The 22,929-nt window shown below is 28.1% G+C and overlaps 1 protein-coding gene across 3 annotated transcripts in view; it reads right to left on the reverse strand.

Moving 5' to 3' along the window:
- The window catches only part of gpc6a (glypican 6a), a 265,587-nt gene that overhangs the window by 122,145 nt on the left and 120,513 nt on the right, over positions 1-22,929 (reverse strand). For all 3 annotated transcript variants that reach the window (XM_051108184.1, XM_051108192.1, XM_051108199.1), the window contains exon 3: positions 7,167-7,558. In XM_051108184.1, the coding sequence (XP_050964141.1) occupies positions 7,167-7,558 (392 nt within the window). The remainder of the gene's footprint in view (positions 1-7,166; positions 7,559-22,929) is intronic.

Genomic DNA, 22,929 nt, shown 5'->3' on the forward strand with positions numbered 1-22,929 from the left:
GATGTTTTTATCAGCTGTTTGGACTCTCATTCTGACAGCACCCATTCACTGAAAAGGATCCATTGGTAATGCTAAATTTCTCCAAATCTGTTCTGATGAAGAAACAAACTCATCTACATCTTGGATGACCCGAGCAAATTTTCATTTTAATTTTTTGGTGAACTGTTCCTTTTAGTTGGATACCACACACACCTCTAAATACTGTAATGCAGTTTTGCTGTAGTTTCAATAATGTTATCCTTAAATCTCTGGGAAAAAAAATATAATAATCTGCTAAATCTTCTTTTGCCCCTTTTAGCATTCCAAGTACAGAAGGACAGCATGAAATTCTCCAAATGGTTCTCATAATCTAATACAAGTGGGATTTTCAGTGCTTAATTCAGGGAAAACATACCAGCGATGAGGCCCGGACTGCAATTAATCCCAAATATGTAACCGGAGCTTTTTATTTCCGAGCAAACTAGTGTGTTTGACATGATTTCTGCACGCTGGCATTAAAATACACATACTAAAAACAATGATATTATATTATATAATATTATTATATTATATTATATTACATTTTATTAAATTATATTAGATAATTATATTTAAACTATTATTTTATATTAAATTAAAGTAAATTAAATTAAATTAGATAATAATATTTGAACATATATGGAACTATGTAATGTTTTCTAATGACTTGTTTATTCTATTTAAAAAAAGTGAAACTTTTTATTTATCTCATTTATCCTGCTGTTTGTATGTACAATTTTAAAAAAATCCAGTTGCAAAATGAAATCGATCTAATGACAAACCATTAATGATGTGAACAGCAGGAGCATTGAGTTCTTTACATTAGTAGCAAAGCACTAACATCATGTTTTTCATAGCAAAACCGAGCTGCAAATAAAATGTTAAAATAACTGCAGTATCAGGCTGGGTATATCAGTGCGTTCATGCATGTAAACAACAATTTTAGCGTGTTTCTCTTCAGGTTTCCTACATCAGGTCAGTGACATCACTGGCCCGAACAGGTCAGAGTCCTGTGAAAACAGGGCCGGTCCATTAGCACACAACACACAGAGAATCAAAACACAGCCATTAGTGATGCTACGTGACATACGGCACAGAGACACTCATCCTGCAGCATTCTATAAAAACACATAATAAACTGTGTACCTTAAGTTCGGGTGCACACTGAAACTCTTTAAAAACCATTTATGTATTTATTTTTTTTTTTTTTTTTGTGGCTAGAACAGTGTATCATTGTTTTAGATATCTGTTTACTAAAAAAAAAAAAAAAAAAAAAAAAGTTTTAGTTAAAAAAAAAAAAAGTGTTTTTTTTTTTTTTTTTTTTTCCCTGAAGCACTAGTGGTTAAATAGATTTCTAAATTACGTCAGCATTCAGAAAGCTTCACTTACTGACATTTTTCATTAAAATGACACAAAACAAGCCCTTTTTTGGTTTAATGCAAGAGAGTAAATCATTTATAACTGAAACATATATAGTTATAACTAAAACGAGTATTTGCAAAAAAAAGTACACACACACACACACACATTTCCATTTCTATTTTTATACTGATCAAGATACATTTAAAAACCTAGCCCTACTGTTTGCATTAAAGATAAACATCATTTACTATTTTTAATCATTTTTTAACAAAATTTCAGTTTTACTATCCTTGACATTTGGATCCCACAATGTATAAAAACAAGTATTATTATTATCTATCAAAATACATTTTAAAAAATACTTTTATTAAAATATCTCTAATCTGTTTGATATTATATTATATTATATTATATTATATTATATTATATTATATTATATTATATTATATTACATTATCTATAGTGAATCACAATGATTTTAATATTTAAACTAGATGAGTAAAGTCTGTAGACAAACCTTATGTTGACTTGAGAAAGCCTATATAGGCAGAATGTTTGTAGAAGTTTGAAGGTTTTAAATTTGAAATAATTTAATAGTTTTTAAGCTAAAATGTGTGATAGATAGAAAAGCAGGCAGACTTACAGATAGATGATAGATATGTAGATAGATAGATAGATATGATATATATATATATATATATATATATATAGATAGATAGATAGATAGATAGATAGATAGATACATAGATACATAGATGGATAGACAGAAGCTACAAGCAGCTGATTTAGTAAAAAAAAAAAAAAAAAAACCTTAAAGCCAGGTAATTAAAAAATCAACAAAGCAAAAAAACAAAAACAAAAACAAAAACAAACAAAAAACAACAACAACAACAACAAAAACCCTTTGTTTAAAAAAATCAATAAATAAACTTAATACCGGGTGATTTAACAAAACAAAACAAACAAACAAAACCAAAAAAAAAAAGCCAGGTAATTTACCAAAACAAAGCAAAAAACTACAACAACAACAAAAACAGCTAAAAACAGCTAACTTAGCAAAAAAAAAAAAAAAAAAAAAAAAAAAATGAATACCAGGTGATTTAACAAAACAAAACAAACAAACAAAAAATCTAAAATCAGTTAAACCCTAATTAACAAATTAAAAAAAGGAAAAAAACAAAAAGCTAAAATTAGCTTAAAAAAACAGATAATTTAGTAAAAGAAGGAAAGAAAGAAAGAAAGAAAAAGAAAGAAAGAAAGAAAGAAAGAAAGAAAGAAAGAAAGAAAGAAAGAAAGAAAGAAAGAAAATAATAATAGGCCACTATAAAACCCACAAAACTTAAAGCCAGGTGATTTACCAAAACAGGACAAAACAAGACAAAACAAAAGAAAAACACTAATAACAGCTAAAAAGTGAAGCTTTTAGTTAAAAAAAAAAAAAAAAAAAAAAAAAACACACAAGCAGGTGATTTACCAAAAAACAAAGAAACAAACAGCTAAAAATCAGCTAAAATCAGCTGATTTACTTAAAAACTACAACAACCAACTTAAAACCAGGTGATTTACCAAAACAAAACAAAAACAGCTAGAAAAGTGTTAAAATCAGCTAAAACCAGCTGATTTAGTTACAAAAAAGATAGCTTTAAACCAGATGATTTAGCAAAAAACAAAACAAAACAAAACAAAACAAAAAAAAAAACAGCTAAAATCAACTAAAAACCAATGGATTCAGCAAAAACAGCTATGCTAAAACCAGATATAGCATTACACAGCTTAAACACGCCACAAGTTTCACTGTATAAATGTTTTCACACCCTTAATGAAAGTCTATGGGATTTTTGGTGGTTCTGATAGTCTGGTATTTAAAAAAACATAAGTCGGATCAGTTAGAAAAGATATACTTGAAACTTACTTTCAAAACTTCAGAATAGTCTGAAGATCTGATCTGCATTTGGTGGCTGTAGCTCTAAAGCTCTATACATTTTGGCTCAGAAGAATCAGAATCAGAAAAAGATAAGGAAGAAGAAGACCAAGAAGAAGAAGAAGCAGAAGAAGAAAAAAAAAAAAAAGTATGCAGAACCCTGACTCTGCGCCCATGCATACAGTATTCAACGGTTCAGTTTTGCAGGAATGCACACATTCATGGCATGTTTGTGTAAAAGGGTGAATGTGGGTTCAGGGTGATCTGTCCTTGTTTCTCTTTGCTTTTCTTCACTCTGTGAGTCTCCTGCTTTGATATTAGCATTGAAGCTGTATGTTTAATATGAATCACATATACAAAGATCATTAGAGTTGATGAAAAGTGTCTATTACTTGGTTTAAAATGTAATTTAGTTGACAATATCCTTTAGTGAGCAAACACTGGTATATTACAAAAGCAATTAAATGCATATTTTCGGAGTAAAATGTTACAAATTGCAAGTTTTTTTAGTTTGCTGTAAGGAAAACATCTTATGTCATTAGTTTTGCATACTTTATACACACTGCTAAAACATGTAAAGGTAAATTTAAGAATTAGTGCAATTTTGGTGCAAATTAACTTTAGCTAAAAACTATTTTGTTAATAGCAGAGTCCAACAGAGTAATTATATACTCTTTGTTTTAAGAATCTGCAGTCACAGTAAGCATTTCCTAAGAACACTTCTCCTAATGACAATTACATGCTATTACCCAAGAAATATATTTAAGACTCTTCCCTCTGCTGTGAATTGGACAGACGTGCCTTTACAAACAATACGGCCTGATTGGCTAAGAATAGACATGCTCAAGCTTTCAGTCACATTCATGTGAACTCCCTGTCAAAGTTACAAAAACACTCATTCAAATGTATTTATGTGGACCATATTTATATTCATGATATGCATAAAAAATATATTTTTCCTGTCAGTAAAAATATTAGAGAGAGAACCTCACAATGACTTAAATAATACAGTATAAATAATCAAAATATTATTAAAACAAATATATATATTTTTATATATTTATTGTGTATAATAAATTACGTAATCCATGTTTAAATAATATTAATTTTATTTATTATAGGTAAAAAATGTATTTAATTTTATTATTTAGGATTATTTTTCAATTATGATTGTTAAAACGCATTTTATTGTATTTTATTTTTTATTTTAATTATATTGCAATTATTAATGTTAAAACGCACTTTAATTTATTTTAGTATTTAAAATTATATTTAAATGATTGTTGTTCAAAAATACATTTATTTTATTTTATTTTATTTTTTAAATGCATTTAATTTAGTTTTATTTTATTTATTTGGAAAAATAATTTATTTTATTTTATTTTATTTTTGTGGGGACATTTGGTCCCGATAATGTTGGGAGTACCATATTTTAATTATTATTGTTAAAATGCATTTTATTTTATTTTATTATTTTAATTATTATTGTTAAAAATACATTTTATTTTATTTTATTTTTTATTAAATTTTAATTATTATTGTTAAAATGCATTTTATTATTTAAAATTATAATTTAATTATTATTGTTAAAAATACATTTTATTTTATTTTAAAAATGCATTTTATTTTATTTTTTTATTTTATTTTATTTCATTTTTTGTGGGGACATTTGGTCCCAATAATGTTGGGAATACCATCTATTTCAATTATATTTTAATTATTATTGTTAAAATGCATTTTATTTTATTTTATTATTTAAAATTATAATTTATTATTGTTTAAAATAACTTTTTTTATTTTATTTATTTAAAAAATGCATTTTATTTTATTTTATTTTACTTATAATTAATATATAAATAATTAAATAAATGATTATTTATTTATTTAGGGAATAAATAATGTAGGGAATACCAGGTACACACACAAACACAATTCTATATAATTTGCTATATATTGCTTAGCCCTTAACCCTAGCTTAAGGTGAACTGTGACCCACGACAGATGCGTTGATCTCTCTGACATGTTGTACATCACACAGAGGTCTTTATAACACACTAAAACAACAGTCACTTCCTCACTACCCTCAGCATCACAGATGACACAAATACAAAAGCAGCTTATCTACATATTACCTCTGCAAGAGCACTAAAAAATGGCCAGGCCTGGCTACCTCACTGCATTCGCTGGACTCCTTCAGCAGAGAATCTGTCAATAATTCTTCTAATCATCCAGTAAGCCATTAAACAGCATAAACATCCAGCGGAAAATGTGATTGAGACGAGTTATCAAAGCCGGATCTGAGCAATGGAGCAGAGATGCCCGCTGCGGCTGCCAGACGATCGCTTTTATCTTCCTCTCAGAAAGTGTCCGTGGCTCCGCGGGGCATCTCTCATCACGGATGTCATAACCTGTCCAACGCACCGCTGTCACATCAAAGCGCAAACACCGCTTCGGTGGTGTTAAAATACGCGTGTAAACATACAACCCAGTGGCCTTCAGTAAAATACATACAAAACAGCAGCTTTTGAAAAATATGGATATATTATTATTATTATTATTATGCTTATTATGTTTATGCAAAGTTTTGATTAACCAAAACTACCAATGTATATTATTATTAATATATTAATATTATGTTTTGCTTCACAGAAATAAATAAATAAATATTGTACATGTTTAAATGTGTATAATAATAATAATAATGAACAATTCACTATATTATATTGAATGGCTAAAATAAAGTATAAGTTTATACAAAGTTTTGTTTTATATTATATTATATTATATTATTTTAACACAAATTATACTCATAATAATAATTATTGTATGTGTCAAATGTATATATTAAATATATAGTTTGAAAATGGTTATTATTATTATTTTATGTTTACACCAAAATCCCACTGTATAGTAATATTAATATTAATAATAACATATTAGTATTAATAACATATATGCTTTGGTGGAAATAAATAAATAAATAAATAAAAACATATTTTACATCTTTATATAATAATAATAATAATAATAATATGCTTCTACAAATGTGTTATGTGTTTATGCAAGGTTTTGCATGACAAAAATATATAAAAATAAATATTTATGTTTAAATCTTTATATAAAAATCTATATAAAAACAAAAAGAAATATTTATGTTTACATACTTGATTGAATATTATTATATAATATTATATTATATTGTATTAATTTTCAAATATAATTTCATATTATATTGTACTATATTATAAGTAAAATTTATATTAATAATAATAATAATAATAATTGTGTCAATGTATATATCCAATATATAGTTTGAAAAATGAATAATAATAATAATAATAATAATAATAATAAATGGATTCTACAAAATATATATAAGTTTATGCAACGTTTTACTTGAAAAAATATAATATCCAAAATAAATATTTACATGCTAAATAAAAAAAAATAAATTCAAGATATATTAACATATTATAATATATTACAAGTGCTGAAATTAACATATTGTAATATATTATTATTACTATTATTAATAACATTCTACTCCTAATAACAATTATTGTATGTGTATATATATATATATCAAATACATAGTTTGAAAATGATTAAATGAAATAATTATTAATTAAAACATTTAATGGAATAACACTTTACTATAATACAATAAATAAATATTCGAATATAATACATATAACTAGAAAAAAGCAGGAAAGCATATCTCTGTGCTTCACTGATGTTTTCTCCAGAACTCTTGCGCAGTATGGGGTTTATTTCATCGACAGACGCTGAAGGCCACTGACCTGTCTAGACGTCCAGTGAAAGCTGAGCACGAGCAGGAAGACTCATGTAAAAATAGATGCCTTACCTTTGCCACTCTGTTGGCCACTTCCCGACCCACCATGAGTCCTTGAACGAACGAGCGAGCCGCAATGAAGGCCTTGGTGACCTGAGCCTTGAGCTTGCGCGGCACGTCTCCGAAGGGCTTCAGCTGGTCGGTGTATTTGCTGATACACTCCAGAAAGTCGTCCGTGAAGGTGTACTGAGAGTTCAGCAGCTGGAACATGCGCTCCAGAAGTCTCGACCAGAAGTCGTTCAGCACTTCCTCCAGGTTGACGTTTCCGCCCGTGTAGTAACGCTTCAGCTCGGAGAACAGATCCTCGAACATCTCCGAGTTGTGCGTGTACAGTTTGCCGTACGTGCGCACAAACATGTCGTTCAGCGACTTTTCCGAGTTGTCCAGCAACTCCAGAAAGAATTCTGAAATTGAGAGAAACACGAAAATAAAAATTAGAGATACTGTGGTACTCAAATAGGATCTACATTAATAATTGCATTAATAATAATAATAATAACAACAATAATAATAATAACAATAACAATAACAATAATAATAATAATATTTTATTTTATTTTATTTTAAGGATTTACCACATCTTAAGTGTAAAAATAAAGATTTTTCCGAGTTGTCCAGCAACTCCAGAAAGAATTTTGAAATTGAGAGAAACATGAAAATAAAAATTAGACATACTGTGGTACTCAAATAGGATATACATTCATAATTGCATTAATAATTATAATAATAATAATTATTTTATTTTATTTTATTTTAAGGATTTACCACATCTTAAGTGTAAAAATAAATATTTTTCCAAGTTGTCCAGCAACTCCAGAAAGAATTCTGACATTGAGAGAAACATGAAACTCAAATAGGATATACATTAATAATTGCATTAATAATAATAATTATTTTATTTTATTTTATTTTAAGTGTAATTTAAATTTTTTTACCAAACAAAAAAGCTGGCTTCAGAAGCACATGTTAGGCCAGTGGGACTCTTCCAAGACCATTTTCTCACCTTGTTCTCAAATGGAGTGGATATCAAATTATGTGATGCAGACAGCAGCTTCTGAAATACTGCCAGTCGACCATATGGTACTCAAATTAACGTCTTGCTTTAACTTTATCAGCCACAGGCAAAGATTTATGGAAGACACCGCCGGCAGCGTCTGTTCACACGGATACAGAGCGGCTTGTCTTTCAAGACTACATACTGCAGTTCAAGCGTTCATGACCCGAGGTGCTGATTATTTTTAACAGACTGAACAGGCTGATTGTTTGTCCTCAAATGGAGGACTTTCGGATTCGGAGAATGATTTTAATGTGACTTGTCATCTTTCATTTTCCATGAAAATCTTCTCACGACATTAAAGGAATAGTTCAAAGAAAAATGAAAATTCTGTCATTTGCCAATCCCGTACGACTTGCTTTCTTCTCTAAAATCACCAAAGAGTGACTAAATAAATAAAAGACTGAAAATATATTCACTTAAGACAAAACAAGCAAATAAATACTAACAAGTGAACTGAAATTTCTGAAAAGTGACAAAATTAATAAATATTGACAAAATATTCACTTAAATAGTGAATGAATGAATGAATAAATAAATAAATAAATAAATAAATAAATGCTCACGAAATATTCATTTTTAATTAATTTGAAATCACCAAATAGATACTAACTAGCTAAACAAACAAACAAACAAAAAATTATTTTGTAAATAAAATCACCCAATAGTGACAATAAAATAAAATAAAATATTTAAAAAATATGACAAAATAAACTAATAAATACTGAAAAAAATATTAACTTAAAATAGTGACTAAATAAATAAATAAATAAATAAATGCTCTCATGCTCTCAATTCATTAAAATACTGACAAAATATTCACATAAAATAGTGAATGAATGAACGGATTAATTAATTAATAAATCCATAAATAATATATATATATATATATATATATATATATATATATATATATATTCACAAAATATAAATTTTAATTAACTTGAAATCACCAAATACATACAAAATAGCTAGCTAAATAAGTAAATAAATAAATAAATAAATAAACAAACACATACATAAATAAATTATGAAAAATAACCATTTGTAAGTGAACTGAAATCACCCAATAAAATAAAATAAAATAAAATAAAATTAAATAAAATTAAATTAAATTAAATTAAATTAAATTAAATTAAATTAAATTAAATTAAATTAAATTAAATTAAATATTCTGTTTTAAGTGAACTGAAATCACCATTTAGACAAAATGTACTAATAAATACTGACAAAATATTAAAATAATGACTAAATAAATAATAAAAATAAATAATCAATCCTAAGTGGATTGAATAATGACCAATTAGTGACAAATTAAATTAATACATACTAACAAAATATTTATTTTTAAGTAAACTAAAAAGAGACAAAATATTCATGTAAAATAGTGACAAAATAAACAAATACATACTAAGAAAATACTTAGTTTTAAGTGAAATTAAATTGCAAATTAGTGACAAAATAAATCAATAAATACTGGCGAAGAACTCACGCGAACGTCTCTTTAAGTGAGAAACCGAAGCCAAAGATATCAGGTAAGTGTTTCTTAGGAAGCTCTTAAAGCCTTTAAAGCATTTCTTTTGAGTTTCAAATTGAAAATTCTGCCATTTGCAAAGGCTAATTAGTTATATCCTTGGGTCATCTGGCTATATAATCAAACGTTTCATTAAAGTAGATTGATCTAGGCGCTGCTTATATTGCCCCCTTTGAAAAACAGCAGACAAAATAACAGTAATTACCTTCTCATCACACTGATGGAGGCTGTTGATGATGTAAAACAACATATTCATTACTCAGCGCCGGAAAAGCCGCTTTACCCTTCAGATAATTACAATGGAGTAAATCATGCAAATACACATCAGAGCTGCGGCGCAGCACAAACGCCACTGAAACCTCAACCCCACACAACCTGCTCCTTCATAACAGCTTGAGATGACTGGAGATGTTTGTCCTGAATATGAGTCAATATGTGTCATACGGTATGAGTATAGGGTTATAAAATGCTTTTGGATAGCAGATCAGATCATTTAACCATGGGAGAATTTGATGAGATCATATTGGCATTTGATGACAGATTTTGGGATCGGAGCATAAATTGAGATCTGAACTTTGGTCTTTTTCTTCAGCACAAACAGGAGACTTCAGCAAAGCTCTCAATTGCTTCTCCATTTACGTTTATGCATTTGGAAGATACTTCTTTCAGGGTAAACGTAAAAAAAATAGCATGTTTTTGTCTAGGAATCGAACCCACACCCTTGGTGTTGCAAGTGTAATACAGTTCAGCTACATTTATTCTCATTGGCAGCTGGGTGCATCAACTGAAACAACATTTTTCTACAATAATTTGCATTATTTATGTGTATTATTTATACTTAAATTTTGATTTAAGAAAAAAAAATTATTTATTTTTATTTTATTATTTATTTATACAAAAACTTAAAATAGTTAAAATAACTATTTATTTATTTATTTATTTATTTATTTATTCTATTTGCTCAATATGCTCAACATGGCTGCATTTCAAATAAAAAACACAGTAAAAACAGTGAAACATTATTACAATTTAAAGTTTAACCATGGTGCTAATTAGTATTTTTGACTAGAAATCAAACCCATACTCTTGGTGTTGCAAGCATAATACTGTACAATTAAGATACATACGTTTGATTTCATTGTCATTGTCAGTTAGGAGAACTAAACGAAACAATCAAAATCTACAGAAACAATACATTTTCTACAATAATTTGCATTATTTATGTATTATTTATACTTAAATTTAGATTTTTATTTAGATTTACTACTGTTCAAGTTCAAGGTTGCAAAATTATATTTTTATTTATTTATTTATTTATACAAAAACTTAAAATAGTTAAAACACTTTTTATATTTATTTATTTGTTTATTTTTTATTTTTTAAATAATAATTTGCATTATTTACTTCATTATTTGTAATAGATTTTGATTTATATTTGGATGTATTACTAAGATAACGGTCATCTTTATTTATTTGTTTGTTTTTGTGTTTATTTGCTCCAACTCTGCATTTCTTTGATCAAAAAGGTATAATTGTATATTTTGCATTCTGTAAAAACAGTTACAACAGAAATACTATTGCAGTTTAATTTAAATAACTTTTTTTTTTATTTGTTTTATTTTATTATGATTTTTAAAATGTTTTCGAAGTTTATCATGCTCATCAGTGCTGCATTTATTAGACGAAAAATATAGTCAAAATTATTTACATGCGAGTATTTTTTTTTTTTTTTTGTTATTTAATATTAAAAAATATAAATAGAATTTAAAAAATATTCTTTAAAATGTAATTTATTTCTGTGACCAAAGCTAAAATTTCTCCAGTCATCAGTGTCACTTCAGTGTTCTGATCCTTCAGAAATCATTCTAATACGCTGATTTGATGCGCAAGAAACATTTCTGATTATCATCAATGCTAAAAACAATATTTTGTAGAAATCATAAGGCATTTTATTTTTCACAGATGAATAGAAAGTTCAAAAGCATTTATTTGAAATAGAAATCATTTGTAACACTATAAATGTCTTTGCTGTCACTTTTTATCACTTGCACAATTTAAAAAAGGATAGTAATAATTGCACATCTGATCACTTCAAGCAGCAGCAGAAGACACATGATTTGCACAATCATTCATGTCTGCAGCACAAACGCAAGCACTAATTACACTGTTCCATTATTGTGGACGTCCTCGAGTGCATCCAAACACTTGTTTAATCAGTGCTGTTAAATCGTAATGAACACGGTGACACCAGAGGTTTGGACAGATGGCTTTCTCACAGATCAAGACAAAAACTACTGGCTGTTCGTGTTTTCCGAATGCGAAGAAAACAGGGCATCCGAGGACCGGCTCGTAGCGGCCCGCATCTGCTGTTTGCTGGAAACTTTCCATTTGGACTAATTGCTCGGCCTCTGCTGTCGTCTCTTTATGAAAACCTATCTCTTGTATCTTATCAGAGTCACATTAGAGCGGACGCATTCATCTTCAAATGGCTTTTTAAGAGCTCATTAGAGATAAGCAACGAGAGAGATATTAAACAGACGTGAAGGGTCGCACACACACAACACCCTGTACTGTCATGATTTATTTATTTATTTATTTTATTTTACTTTTTATTTTTCTCTAAAAGCACAGATTTTAATCCAATGAAATACTAGGAATAAAAATTTGTGTATTGACTGTGTTGGGAAAACTCTAATAGGTCCAAGCTCAAATTACTCACTATTTAGTTCAACTATTTTAACTATTTGAGCTACTATTTGCTGTATAAGACATACGTTTTAAATATATAAACTACGGTTTAGTCTCTTCTGCTCATCAAAGCTGCATTTATTTGATTACAAATACAGTAAAAAAAAAAGTTAAATTGTGAAATATTATTACAATTTTAAATAACTGTTTTCTATTTGAATATACTGTAAAATGTAATTTATTCCTGTGATGCAAAGCTGAATTTTTAGCATCACTAATAATAGTATTATTATTAAAACTTACTGACACCTGAATGGTAGTATAATACTTAGATGGTAATTAGATGGTATTTTATAAATCAATCAGAGCTGTATTTTCTAGAACAAAAGACAAAACGGTAAGAAAAAAAAAAACAATTCTAGATGAACTTTAAAGTTGACTTGAGAAAGCCTTGTCTGAAAGTTTGAACTAACTCTGGAAAGCTTAGAGTTTGAATTTAATCGTTGAAATTGAAGTTTGGGACACAGTGCGAACACACGTTTTTAACAAATGTTGCTACCGTGATTTAAGATGGTTTAACCACGCTGCTAGCATGATTTAACATAGTTTAACCATGTTGCTAGCATGACTTTGCTTGAATTACCATGTTGCTAGCATGATTTAGCATGAATTAACATGTCGCTAGCATGATGTAGCATGTTCCTAGTATGTTTCGACCATGATTAGCAAGTTACTAGCATTTTTCTAGCATGATTAGTATGTTACTAGCATGTTTCTAACATGATTAACATGTTACTAGCATGTTGCTACCATATTTCTATCATGATTAGCAAATTACTAGCATGTTTTAGTATGTTACTAGCATGTTGTTAGCAAGTTTCTAACATGATTAGCAAGTTACTAACAAGTGGCTAGCATGCATTTAACATGATTAGCATGTTTCTAGCATGATTGTAAAGTTACTAGCATGTTGCTAGCATTTTACTAACATGTTGTTAGCATGATTAGCATGTTATTAGCATGTTCCCTAACATTAACAATTTACTAGCATGTTGTTAACATGATTCGAGAATGATCAACATTTTATTAGCTTTTTGTTAGCATGATTAGCATGTTGCTAACATATTCTAGTATGGTTAACATGTTATTAGCATGTTAAAAGCATGTTTTTAACATGATTAGCAAGTTACTATCATGTTGCTAGTATGATAGCGTGAGTATATCATGAGTAGCATGTTTCTAGTATGATTAGCAAGTTACTAGCATGTTGCTAGCATGTTGTTTGCATGTTTCTAACATGTTGCTAGCTTGATTCTAGCATGATTGTCAAGTTACTAGCATGTTTCTAGCAATTTACTAGCATGTTGTTAGCATTATTAGCATGTTACTAGCATGTTCCCTAACATTAGCAATTTACTAGCATGTTGTTAACATGAGTCGAGAATGACCAACAATTTATTAGCATGATTAGCATGTTGCTAGCATATTCTAGTATGGTTAACATGTTACTAGCATGTTAATAGCATGTTTTTAACATGATTAGCAAGTTACTAACATGTTGCTAGCATGATTCTAGCGTGATTATAACATGAGTAGCATGTTTCTAGTATGATTAGCAAGTTACTAGCATGTTGCTAGCATGATTTGCATGTTACCAGCATGTTGTTTGCATGATTAGCATGTTACCAGCATGTTATTAGCATGTTTATAACATGTTGCTAGCATGTTTCTAGCATGATTGTCAAGTTACTAGCATGTTGCTAGCATTTTACTAACATGTTGTTAGCATGATTAGCATGTTACTAGCATGTTCCCTAACATTAACAATTTACTAGCATGTTGTTAACATGATTCGAGAATGACCAACATTTTATTAGCTTTTTGTTAGCATGATTAACATGTTGCTAGCATATTCTAGTATGGTTAACATGTTACTAGCATGTTAATAGCATGTTTTTAACATGATTAGCAAGTTACTAACATGTTACTAGATTCTAACGTGATTATAACATGAGTAGCATGTTTCTAGTATGTTACCAGCATGTTGTTAGCATTATTAGCATGATACTACCATGTTGTTAGCATGATTACCATGTTACTAGCATGTTGCTATGTTTCTAGCATGATTAGCAATTTACTAGCATGTTGTTAGCATTAAATGAACGATTTAAATGAACTAGAATGCACAGGTCTTTCCAGCACTGTATAAGAAGGACAAATAAAGTAAAATAAATGATGAATCAAAATTGAAATATATTTGACAAGATTGTGATTCTTGCTTTCAACACGGTTTCCAATTTAATAAACCATGTAAAATTGCATCTCAGAAATAAAAGCTGGGAAATTAGCATATTATCAATCCATTCATGTGCAAAACTCTTTTAACAGGTGTCGATCCAATCAAATAATGAGCAAAGAACCAAACAATAGAAACTGTGATTTCGAGACGGTGCATTGTAATGTATGATCCAGTCATCAGTTTTAGGTCATGTCTACGTCAAATTCACAAAGTTTGCACACAAGAGTAGCATGTTAGCATGTGCTATTGAGAACACAGACGAAATCTGTGCATAGAGAGAGCTGACATACTACACGCATACGTCCTGTTCTCATTACACCCGCGAGTCCCCAGTTTCTCAGTCTAGTTTCGCTGCAGTCGACTGACCCGTGATTACCCCTTCATTTATTTAAGTAATAATAGGCCCCGAGCGCTTCTGTGTGCCGCAGACGCTCCTTTATTCTTATAAAAGGAGTCAAGGACGAGTCCAGATCGAGATGGAGTCACAGGTAAAAGTAATTGTTCTAAGAGACACGCGGTCACCACGTTCGTAATGTACCTGAATGACTGCGGCAGAAACATCCGCTGTACAGTACACACGCTTTTGCTGATTTAGTAGATTTTCTAACAAATTTTAATTGAAAACTAGGCAGTCTTACTCATTCCAGGTCAGTGTTAAAGTATTATTGATATGTTATGTTTTTTCATTTTAAACTATATATTACATATATGTATATATTGTCATTACATTTATTTACATTACATATAGTTTTTATAGTATTGTTTTTCATTTCTTTCATATATATATTTAAAATGAAATTAAAACCATTAAAATGTTGAAAATAAAATACACATTACTTGAAACATTAACTGTAAAAACTGTACTTCAGCTATTTTTTTACTTCAGCTATTTTTTTTTATTTTCAGTATTAAACTAAAACTATAACTTCAAATAACTAAAACTGAAATATAAAACTAAAGAAAAAATATGTATATTGTCATTGTATATTAAATCTTACAAATGTTGTCATTTTTATAGTATAGATTTTAATTTCTCAATTTTAATTTTAGTTATTTTACTGCATCAAGTGAAACTAAATTAACATTGAAAACAATTTTATTTTAGTTAATTTAAAGTTTAGAATAATATAACATAATAAATAAATATAATATAATATAATATAATATAATATAATATAATATAATATAATATAATATAATAATATAGTGTCACTTCAATGGTATTATATCCCAAAAAAATAAAATAAAAATAAATAAATAAAAATATAAAATAAATTTACTGTTATTATTGATTGTATATTACTTAGATTTACATATTTGTAGCATTTCTTATTTATATTTCATATGTATATATATATATATATATATATATATATACATAAAATGAAATTAAAACCATAAAATTGTTTAAAATAAAATACACAAATAAAATACACATTAACTGAAACATTAACTATAAAAAATTGAACTTCAGCGAAAATGTATTTATTTATTTATTTTATTTGTTTTCAGTATTAAATAACTAAAACTACAACTTAAAATAACTAAAACTAAAATAAAAAAATCTGAATATTATATACATATATGTATATTATTATACATTATATTATACATTATATTATAATAAAATATATAACCCTGGTCCAGCTCCAAAATCTGTGCTGAAAAAAGATGCCCAGGAAAACATACCGGCATTATAATTAAAATATGTCCCATCATTCAGCAGGTTACTTATTTATTCAGCCACTCCCTGTTCAGGAATGAAAAGCAGTGAATATTTTACTGCATTTTACTCAAATGACCTACATCTTTGAGGGGAAAATAATGAATGACGGTAGCAGGCTGAATTATGCATCAGCTGCTATATTCAGATTTACTTTACGTTGTGTTTAATGTAATCATTCCCTGTCTCTTTTCTCTTGGCCATGAACACTTCTGTTGCATGAAAAATGCAGACGAAACGAATGACTGAATTATGAAAATGCTCTCAGCTGAAACAAAAACTCACAGGCACCAAGTCAAAGCACACAACAGCCATGCTGAAACTTTTATGAGGCCTCTTCGCAGCCTCGATGATCTAATCCACTCAACTACGTGTTGTCTGCAACATTAGCAGCCCTGGGGCCACCTCAAACATCTCCAGATGATAAAGGTCGAGGTATCGAACCATGCCACGGCTTTATTACAGACAGAACCGTTCAAAAACACATGTAGGACATTCCTACTGGATCTCTCTGACTCCTGACTGTAAAAGCGTTCAATGATGATGTTAAAATGGGAATGCTGCTGTTATGTTGGCAGGTATAACAAAGATTTCTTCTAGCTGCTAAATTGCAGATGATAAACGGTGCAATGCCATGCTAGCGTTTGTTTAACAGGTGAACGATTATCAACAGAGAGGATAATTTACTGTGTTTTACACACCTGTCTTCTCTAAAAAACAGTGAAAAAACAACACCTTGAATAAAATCTTTGCTGCTTTCTAGTCAGCAATGAGATTCAATGCAGAGTAAATTGAGACTTATGATTAAGAAAAAGACCAGTAATCTCACATGCCTGTACCATAGTGTTATAATCATGAGAGTGACCAAAAAATAAAATAAAAATATGTTAAAAAAAGAAAAAAAAGTATGTGTTTTTAATATAATATAATATAATATAATATCATATAATAATATGGTCATTTCCAAAAAATAAAACAAAAATAATAAAAATACGTAAAAGTTAACATTAGAATAGAATAGAATAGAATAGAATAGAATATTCTCACTGACATGGTAATATCCCAAAAATAAAATAAAATAAAATAAAAAATGAACATTCATAATATAATATAATATAATATAATATAATATAATATAATATAATATAATATAATATAATATAATATATATAATCATTTCCAAAAAATAAAACAAAAATAATAAAAATACATAAATAAAAGTTAACATTAGAATAGAATAGAATAGAATAGAATAGAATAGAATAGAATAGAATAGTCTCACTGACATGGTAATATCCCAAAAATAAAATAAAATAAAATAAAGAAATAAATAAAAAATGAACATTCATAATATAATATAATATAATATAATATAATATAATATAATATAATATAATATAATATAATATAATATAATATAATAAAAAAATATCACTGACATGGTAATGTCCAAAAAAATAAAATAAAATAAAATAAAATAAAATAAAATAAAATAAAATAAAATAAAATAAAATAAAATAAAATGTGGCCGATGCTCAAAAACTCATGCCACTGGCATTTTTAATTTAAGAACTATATTAATGGAAAACAACTAAATTTTCCAATTGGGGAGATGGAAATGCACAATGCACTCGAATTACAAATGGGAAATCTTCAATGTCTCTCTTCTTTCTCAATTAAGCAATAAGTTTCAATAAGGAGTAATTAGAGACTTTTGTTTAAGAAAATGACCAGAAATCTCATATGTGCCTGTATGTGCTATAGTGTTATCATGCCGATAAAGTGAATAAATAAATAAATAATATATACTTTTCAACAAAGCTTTTATTATATTACATTATTATATTATATTATATTATATTATATTATATTATATTATATTATATTATATTATATTATATTATATTACAGTATATTATATTACAAATAATGTTTATTAATCTGCACCATTACAATTTTAATTTGAGAGCTATATGTGGAAAGTGGAAAAACAATTTCATTTTCCAATTAGGATGTTGTAATTGCCAACTTTCTGAGTTGAATGAAATGCAGCTCTAACACCAATTAAACTGGCCACAAAACTCCACTTTTTTTTGCCCACTGTGGGTCACTGAATTATGTCAGAAAAGAGTCATTTTGGTCCATAAAGGCTATTTCTCAGCTGTTTAAGCAGCACAGAGTTGTGTGAACCGTCTACGTGGGTCAAAGCATTGACTATAAGAAAAGGCTGAAACTGTAGATGAAGGTAAAAGGCCTCGCTGAGCATAATTAATTGAGCCTCACACAGGCTAATTGAGAGTGGGAAAAATAATTTGAAAGGCCATTACCTCTCTCTGTTGTTTAAGCTTCGTGAACATTATAATCTGACGGCTGAAACGCGGCGATAACTAAAACATGCTGAAACGTATATTAGGAGCAATTATTAGCATGCAATGTTCTGAGTGGACGTAACAGGAGAAGAATAATGCTTACTTTAGCCTTGCTGAACGGTTAGACATCAGAAAACCTTGGTCTGCTTAACTAGTTAGATTCCTTGCTCAGGCACCTTCACCAGGTACGTTTTGCTAGTCATGCCAACAAAAACTAGTATTAACCAGCACAGAACAGCCTATATCAACATTGAAGACTCAAGCTGGTGTACCAAGTCTTGCAAACAAAGTAAACTGGTGGTACTATGGCTCAATGAAGGTGTCTGGCAGTAATACCATGGTACTTTGATATATACTATGGTACCTCTTTATTGCCATACTCAATATACAACCCCTAAGAAACAAAAAGCATAAATGGGATCTCTTCAACATCTCCTTTATTTCTCCTAGACAGACAGCATATAAATAAATAAATAAATAAATAAATAAATAAAAGTATATATTAAAATATGACAAATAATTATATTATTTTTTATTAGTGTATATATTGCTTTATGTATTTCATCACTTTCAAGGTGTCCTTGAGTGTCTTGAAAGGCACTTATAAATAAAAGATTATAAGTTTTATATGTTTATCCATTTATTTTGTTTAAAATACCCATAATTTTCTAAAAATAAAATAAAATAAAATAAAATAATTAGTTGGTTATTAAACAAACAAATGAACATTTTATTACTATTGTGTTTGTGTGTGTAATTATTTAAATATTCATTTTATTATTATTATTATTATTATTATTATTAAATATTTCTTAAAATATGTACCTATTTCTTTTGTTTAAAAATACCTATAATTGTCTAAATTAATTTAATTTAATTTAATTTAATTTAATTTAATTTAATTTAATTTAATTTAATTTAATTTAATTTAATTTAATTAATTTCATTTCATTTAATTTCATTTCATTTTGTTTAATTTCATTTAATTTCATTTAAAATCCATGTAAATACCGCGGTGCCATTACCACGTTTGTTAGTTAGTAAATAAACAAACAAACATTTTATTATTATTGTGTTTGTGTGTCTGTATATATAAATAATTACTCAAATTATAATGTCATTATTTGATTTAAATATTTATTATTATTATTATTATTATTATTATTGATTTATAAAATGTTTCTTAAAATATGTACCTATTTCTTTTGTTTAAAAATATCTATAAATGTCTAAATAATAAAATAAAATAAAATAAAATGGATGTAAATACTGTGGTGCCATGGTTAGTTGGTTAGTAAACAAACAAACAAACATTTTATTATTATTGTGTTTGTATATGTATAAATAATTATTAAAATATTAATTTAATTATTTTGTTTATTATTATTATTCATTTTTTAAATAGTTCTTAAAATATGTACCTATTTCTTTTGTTTGGAAATACCAATAATTGTCTAAAAAACAATAATATAATATAATATAATATAATATAGAAAAAGTACTGTAGTAGTATCACAGTATATTCCAAAACACTATGGGATTACTATCAACAATTAGCGAGAGTGTAATTCTGCACAGAGCTGAATGCATCAGAACACGCGGCTTTACACGGCACAGGAAAATTCATCTCACTCCAGCTGTCTATGTATAATTCATCACTGGGATGCCCTGCGATTCGCGCTCCACTTTAAACCACAACTAACCCTGTGGCGCTACTCGCTGTAATAACCTCATAAAACGTCTTTGTTCATCTTCCAGTGTCTGTGGGCAGTAAAATCCGATGGAGGTCGCCGGGACCGCGGCTGCTGAAGGACGACGCTGTAGGTAAATTGCAAAGACTGTGGTTATCGATCCGCACATCAGAAACAGTCACCTATTAGAGTGATTGACGGCCAAAGGGCCTGTTGCTGTTAATGGGAAAGTCCTCAAAACAAACACGAGGATTTCAGCCAACATGAATGCAAACGTCCGTCAGAGCACTTGAGATTAGAGAGGTGTCTTGTGCGTGCCATTTCTAGGCTTATTTATGCATTTGCTGGGTTTTTTCTCGCTGAAAGGATTCTTTCAGCCATTCTTATATTTGGCTTGAAAATGACCCGTCCAACAGAGGTTTGTTTTCAAGCTGTCTGAAGTTGATGAGAATCAATGGTGTTAGACTTCAGCTCTGAAATTTCATGATGTAGACGTCTCTACAGTGTTGGCCCATTTAACATTCTCTACCTCCAGCAATTATTAAATGGGCCAGAAATACATTTTAGAACTGAAATGTGCCAAAAATACACTGGAGTGGATTCTTGAGTTAGTATTTTTACTAAATAATTTGACAAAACCAATATGTAAGTGACAAAGCACCAAAATTGTAAGTATTTAGACACTTCACAATCAAAATGTAAGAATATCATTGCATTAGGCATTACACTTTTTTTTTTTTTTAAAGAAGAAGTCTCTTATGCTCATCAAGGCTGCATTTATTTGATTAAAAATACAGAAAACAACAGTAATATTGCAAAATGTTATTACAATACAAAATAATGGTTTTTATTTCAATATACTTTAAAATGTAATTTATTCCTGTGATGCAAAGGTGATTTTCCATTTGTTATTAGAATTATCAATGTTGGAAACAGTTGTGCTGTCAAATGTTTTTTTTAGAACCTGTGATTCTTTTTTCCAGGTTTCTTGATGAATAAGTTCAAAAGAACAGAATTTATTCAAAATATAAATCTTTTCTAACAATGTAAATCTATGCTATCACTTTTTATTGATTTATCACATCCTTGGTGTAAAAGTATTACACAAGTAAAAAGTTAAAAGTATTAATTTCATTCAAAAAAAAAAAAAAAAAAAGAATAATTTTTTTTTGAACAGTAGTGTATATGGTTAGAAAACCTTTCTATTTTAAATAAATGCTGTTCTGTTTAGCCTTTTATTGATCAAAGAATCCAGAAAAAAAGTATCACAGGATCAAAAAACAAAAAAAATAAAAGAATAAAAATAATATATTATAATATATATATATTATTTTATATATAGGATCATGTGACACTTACGACTGAAGTAATAGCTGATGAAAATTCAGCTTTGCATCACACGAGTAAATTATATTTGAAAGTATATTAATATAAAAACCATTATTTTAATGTAGTAACATTTTTGATCAAATAAATGCAGCCTTGCATTATTATTGCATATTACATTTATAAAACTAAGCAGCAAAAATACACTGTTGTTCAAATGTTTGGGTTAATTTTATTTATAATAAAATATAAAACAAAATAAAATAAAATAAAACAAAATAAAACAAACAAAAATAAATAAATAAAATAAAATAAATTTTACTGTTTTTACTATATTTTTGATCAAATAAATGCAGTGTTGGTGACCATAAAAGCTTTCAAAAACATTTAAAATCTTACCAAACCTTACTTGCTTTGACATTTTGTCATCACTTCAAGTGTGACTTAAGTGTCTTGTGTGTATATTTTCTGGTTTCCATTTCAAGTTCTGTTCTGTTCTTTTTGCAACAGGTAAATCCAAAAAAGTACAAATAAACTACATAAGAATGCATAAAAAGGAGTGTAATTGAGTACAATACACTTTAAATTTCAATATGTTAACATTACTTAAAAAAAAACAGTAACACTTTGGTATAGAGAACAATTCTCACTATGAACTAGTTACTTATTAGCATGCCTATTATTAAAATATTGGCTGTTTATTATTATTGCCTAGTTAAGGTAGCTTAACATGTTCAATTTACTCAGAAGATAATTTATGAAAAGTCACAGTGTAGTTTTAGATGGATGACAGAATGAATTAAATACTTTCAAAGGGAAATTGCATATAAATCACACGCAGTACACATACACTAAACATTGTCACTCTCCTTCAAATTATTCAGTAGAAGAATAAATTATCTCCCATTAAAAAAGCATTAAACAATAAAGCAATACAAATTGCAATACATATAATAAACAACACTGCAGGACATTGCTGTCACTGCTTAAAATTTCCTGTACATGAATATTCAACTTCTTCCAAAAAGCATCAGAAGTACAGTAGTTCTCAAGGCTTCGCTGTGAGTTTTTATCTCATGCAGAGCTGTGAA

The sequence above is a fragment of the Labeo rohita genome, chromosome 1 (genome assembly GCF_022985175.1).
Source record: "Labeo rohita strain BAU-BD-2019 chromosome 1, IGBB_LRoh.1.0, whole genome shotgun sequence".
NCBI lineage: Eukaryota > Metazoa > Chordata > Actinopteri > Cypriniformes > Cyprinidae > Labeo > Labeo rohita.